Source organism: Monoraphidium neglectum, assembly GCF_000611645.1.
Source record: "Monoraphidium neglectum strain SAG 48.87 unplaced genomic scaffold scaffold00689, whole genome shotgun sequence".
NCBI classification, from domain to species: Eukaryota; Viridiplantae; Chlorophyta; class Chlorophyceae; order Sphaeropleales; family Selenastraceae; genus Monoraphidium; species Monoraphidium neglectum.
The window spans coordinates 1-3,931 of NW_014012939.1; the positions used below are offsets into that span (position 1 = coordinate 1).

The following is a 3,931-nucleotide window of genomic DNA, read 5'->3' on the forward strand; positions in this document are numbered from 1 at the left end:
ATGCATGCATGCGTATGCATGTATGTGTGTGTGTGTGTGTGTGCGCGCGTGTGTATGTGTGTGTATGCGAGGGTGTGTGTGCGCGTGTGCGTGCGCGTGCGCGTGTGCGTGCGCGTGCGCGTGCGTGTGTGCGCGTGCGTGTGTGTGTGTGGGGGGGGGCGTTTGGGGATGTCTGGGTGCATGCATGCATGCGTGTGCGTGCGTGTGTGTGTGTGTGTATGTGTGCGTGCGGGAAACAATGGACTCCGAATCCCAAGCCTGGAGCGCCGCCGCCGCCCGCCCCGGGGCCCTGCCGTGCGCCAGCGCTCGGCGGCCGCGCGTCGGAGGGCTTGCAGCCGCCCCACACGCCACCCCAATCCCCATGCCCGCCTTTGTTCTCGCCCTCTTCTCCACCCCTCACACCACCATCCCACCATCCCAAACTTGACCCGCCTGGCTCCACAGTATACCCTGGCCCCCAGGCCCCCATACTCTCTGATGTGTCTGCACCTCTTCCCCCCAACCTATACCACCCCCACACCTCCTTGTCTTTGATGCTGCCCCGCTTGAAGACGATGCAGCCGCGCATCGACACCACGGGCAGCATGAACGCCGGGAACACGTACACGACAGCCATCCTGCGCATGCAGACACGGTCGGACGCAGCGGCGCGCGTGACGGGGAGATGGCGCAGGGGACGCCAATGGTGTTGGAGGGTGCCGCCGGGAGGCGGCCGCCAGGCCCGCGCCCCTCCCGCGCTCGGCCTGCCGCTGCCGCCCCGCTTGCCCGCGCAAGACATCGAAGCGCTCGGCGCGCCGGCCGCGCGCAGCGTGGCCCCTGGGGCGGAGTCCGCGCCAGGGACGCGGGCCCCGGCAGCCGCAGCCCCCACAATCCAACGCAATTTCGGTGTGCAACTGTGGGCGCTGCCCCGGCCGGGCACCTGCTCAGCATCTGCGCGCGGCCCCCTGCCAGGTAGGCATCGACAAAGAAGTCAGCCCAGGAGCGGTGGTTGGCCTGGGAGGGTTGGGGGCGAGGGCGGGCCCGCGGGCGGCGCGCGGGGGGTTTTCGAGGCGCGTGCCGGGCTGCCGCGGCCGCGCAGGCTGCCGTGGGCGCCGCGGCCCTCCCTGCTGCGTTCGCACCAGCCTTTTGCTGCGCCTGCGACGCGCAGCCGCGCCCGATGATGGCCCGATGGGCGGGGATGGGGGGCGGACGCGCTGTCTCCGCCCCAATCAGTGGCGGCGGGAGCCTCCCCACGCCGCCCACCATATAAAGCACCGGCCCCGGGCCGCGGTACAGTTCCCCCTCCCCCCGCTTGCGGAAGCGAATGCCCAAGGCGTTGACGAGGAACTCCACCCTGGGGTCGGCGCAGTGAGCGGTGGGGCGCCGGTTGCGCAGGTGGCCCTGGCTGCCCAGGCCCATGGGGGCGCCGAGTGTGGCGCCGCCCGCCTCTCAAGCAGCGGCCCAATCATTTGGGAACGCCGGACCTTTCCTTGTGTCTGCGAAAGAAGCGCCCCGCAAGCTAGCAAGAGGGGGTGGCGATGCACATGCAATGGGTACAACGAGCCCCAGGGGCGGCTCGGCCGCCGCCCCCTGTGGGTCGCTCTCACCAGTAAAACGTGTCATTCCGCGGCCCCGTCAGCTTCCACACGGGTATGTACAGCGCCAGCACGCCCAGGGGCAGGCTCCAGTACATGAGCCATATTGCGAAAAAGAAGGCAGGCAGCCGCAGCAGCAGCATCGCGCGCGCAGCGGGCCTCGCTGCGCTGTGTGCCGGCCGTGTGCGAGGGGCGTCCTCCGAGCCCGGCTCAGTAGCCGCAGCTGCCTCGCAGCGGCAGTTCAGGCCACTAGATGCCGGCCGCGCGCTAATGGAGGTCACTGTGGTGCGGGATCGGCAAGCGGGCACTACCACTGCTGAGATCGAGCGACCTCGCTGCAGCAGGCAGTAGTGCTTTGACGAAGCCTTTGACAGCTTTGTATTAGTCCAACTATAAAAAGGAAGTGAAGCCGGAGTCATGTCATCGTCGTCGCCCTGTGCGTTTCAGCTCGCCCAGAGAACTGGTTCCCGTAAGCGTGCGGTGTACCGTGAAAGTGAAGTCATCGTCCACACTGATTGCTTGGGTTTGCGTGTTACCAGCTGTTGCAGGCTCAGCCGCAATGCGGATGCGCCTGGGCGCCAACTTGCCCTGGCACCAGCCAACTTGCAACTGCCGGCCGCAAAAAAAGCAGTTGTAGGCAACGGGACATAAGCCACCTCGGCGGTGAGATCTTGCCGCTCCAGACATGTAGGTAAAGCTTGGAAGCACAGCATTGCCTTGAGTTGCGCTAGGATGCGTGCGTGCCAGTCTATGCACGCTGTCGTCCATGCTAGGCTGGCTGCTGGCACCCAAAACGCAAGTTCAGATCTGAGTGCATTTTACCAGCATGTTGGTAAGCACGCATACCACCAAGCCACCGTAAAACATCGACATGCTGATGGCTGGGCGGTCTGGGGTGACGTGGCGACGCGCTACCGGCGGGTACAGGGTGCGGGCGGGAGACGCGCGCGACACACGCACAACTGGGGGAAAAAACCATACTACAGGAGGGCATTGCGCAAATTGGATATGCTGACAGAGGTCCAGGCTTGGAACTATGTGAGGGCAACATTCGAGCCTACCTACTAGTTATCCAGCACCCCAACAACCCCACGCACTGCGTGAGACCGAGCGCGGCGCATGGCGTCGCCGCCAGGCAACTATCGGCGCCCGGCGCGCCGCACGTTGACCTTCCGGCGGCTGCCGCCGGCAGCGGGGGCGTTGCCGGCCCCCATGCTGAAGCCGTCGCCGCCAGGCGCCTGCTGCTGCTGCGCCGGCGCACCAAACGCCGGGGCCTGCTGCTGCTGCTGCTGCTGCTGCTGCTGCTGCTGCTGCTGCTGCTGAGGTCGCTGCGGCGGCCCAAAGCCCCCAAACGCGGGCGCCCCGCCCGAGGGCGCAGCGCCGAAGCCGCCGCCGCCAAATGGCACCGAGGGCGCGCCGAACGGCGAGGGGGCAGTAGCAGCGCCCGCGGCGCCGGCCGCGCCCTGACCAAATGCAGACTGCTGCGAAGCGCCGCTCGCCGTGGGCGCGACCGCGCCGCTGCCCCAGCTGCCAAACGTCGCGCCGCCGCCTGCGGATGGCACGGCCGCCTGCTGCTGCGCGCCAAAGCCCCCGAAAGGCGGCGCGCCGCCCGCCGGGGCCGCGCCGAAGCCGCCAAAGGACGGCGCGGCGGCGGCGGCCGCAGGCGGGGCCCCGAACCCGCCGGGGGCGGCCGCGCCCGTCGCGCCCGTGCCGCCTCCAAAGCTGCTGAAGGGCTGCGCCGTGCTTGGCGCGCCAAACGCAGAGCCGCTGCTGGGCGCGCCGAACGCCGGTTTGCTGCCTGTTGCGCCGAACGCGGGGGTGCTGGCGCCCGCACCAAACGCCGTCGTGCTGCTGCCCGCGCCGAACGCCGGGGCGGCAGTTGGAGCGCCGAAGGTGAGCGTGCTGCTGGGCGCCCCAAATGCAGGAGTGCTGGCGGGTGCGCCGAAGGAAGGGGTGCTGCTTGGGGCGCCAAAAGTGGGCGTGCTGCTGCTTGGGGCGCCGAATGCGGGCGTGCTGCTGCTTGGGGCACCAAACGCTGGCGTGCCGCTGCTTGGGGCGCCGAAGGCAGGCATGCTGCTTGGGGCGCCGAATGCGGGGGTGCTGGCGGGTGCGCCAAACGCAGGCGTGCTGCTTGGAGCGCCAAACGAGGGCGTGCTGCCAGCCGCACCAAATCCAAAGGACGGAGCGCTCGCGGCGCCGCCCGCCGGGCCCAGAGCGAATGGCTGCGCAGCAGGCGCCCCCGGCCCCGCAGCGGCCGCGGGCGCAGCGGCGGGCTGGGAGCCGCTAGCACCCGCAAAGGAGAAGCCAAAACCGCCCGGTGAGGCAGCGGGCGCGGCGGCCGCGGCGCTGGCAGGGGC

At 69.3% G+C, this 3,931-nt stretch overlaps 1 protein-coding gene across 1 annotated transcript; it reads right to left on the reverse strand.

The window, feature by feature from the left end:
• Window positions 1–2,713: 2,713 nt before the first annotated feature.
• Window positions 2,714–3,646, reverse strand: MNEG_4825 (hypothetical protein; the record flags this gene model as incomplete). The annotated part of the gene is made up of 1 exon (XM_014046696.1): window positions 2,714–3,646. The coding sequence occupies one exon, from the start codon at window positions 3,644–3,646 to the stop codon at window positions 2,714–2,716; it is 933 nt and encodes a 310-aa protein (XP_013902150.1).
• Window positions 3,647–3,931: the final 285 nt, after the last annotated feature.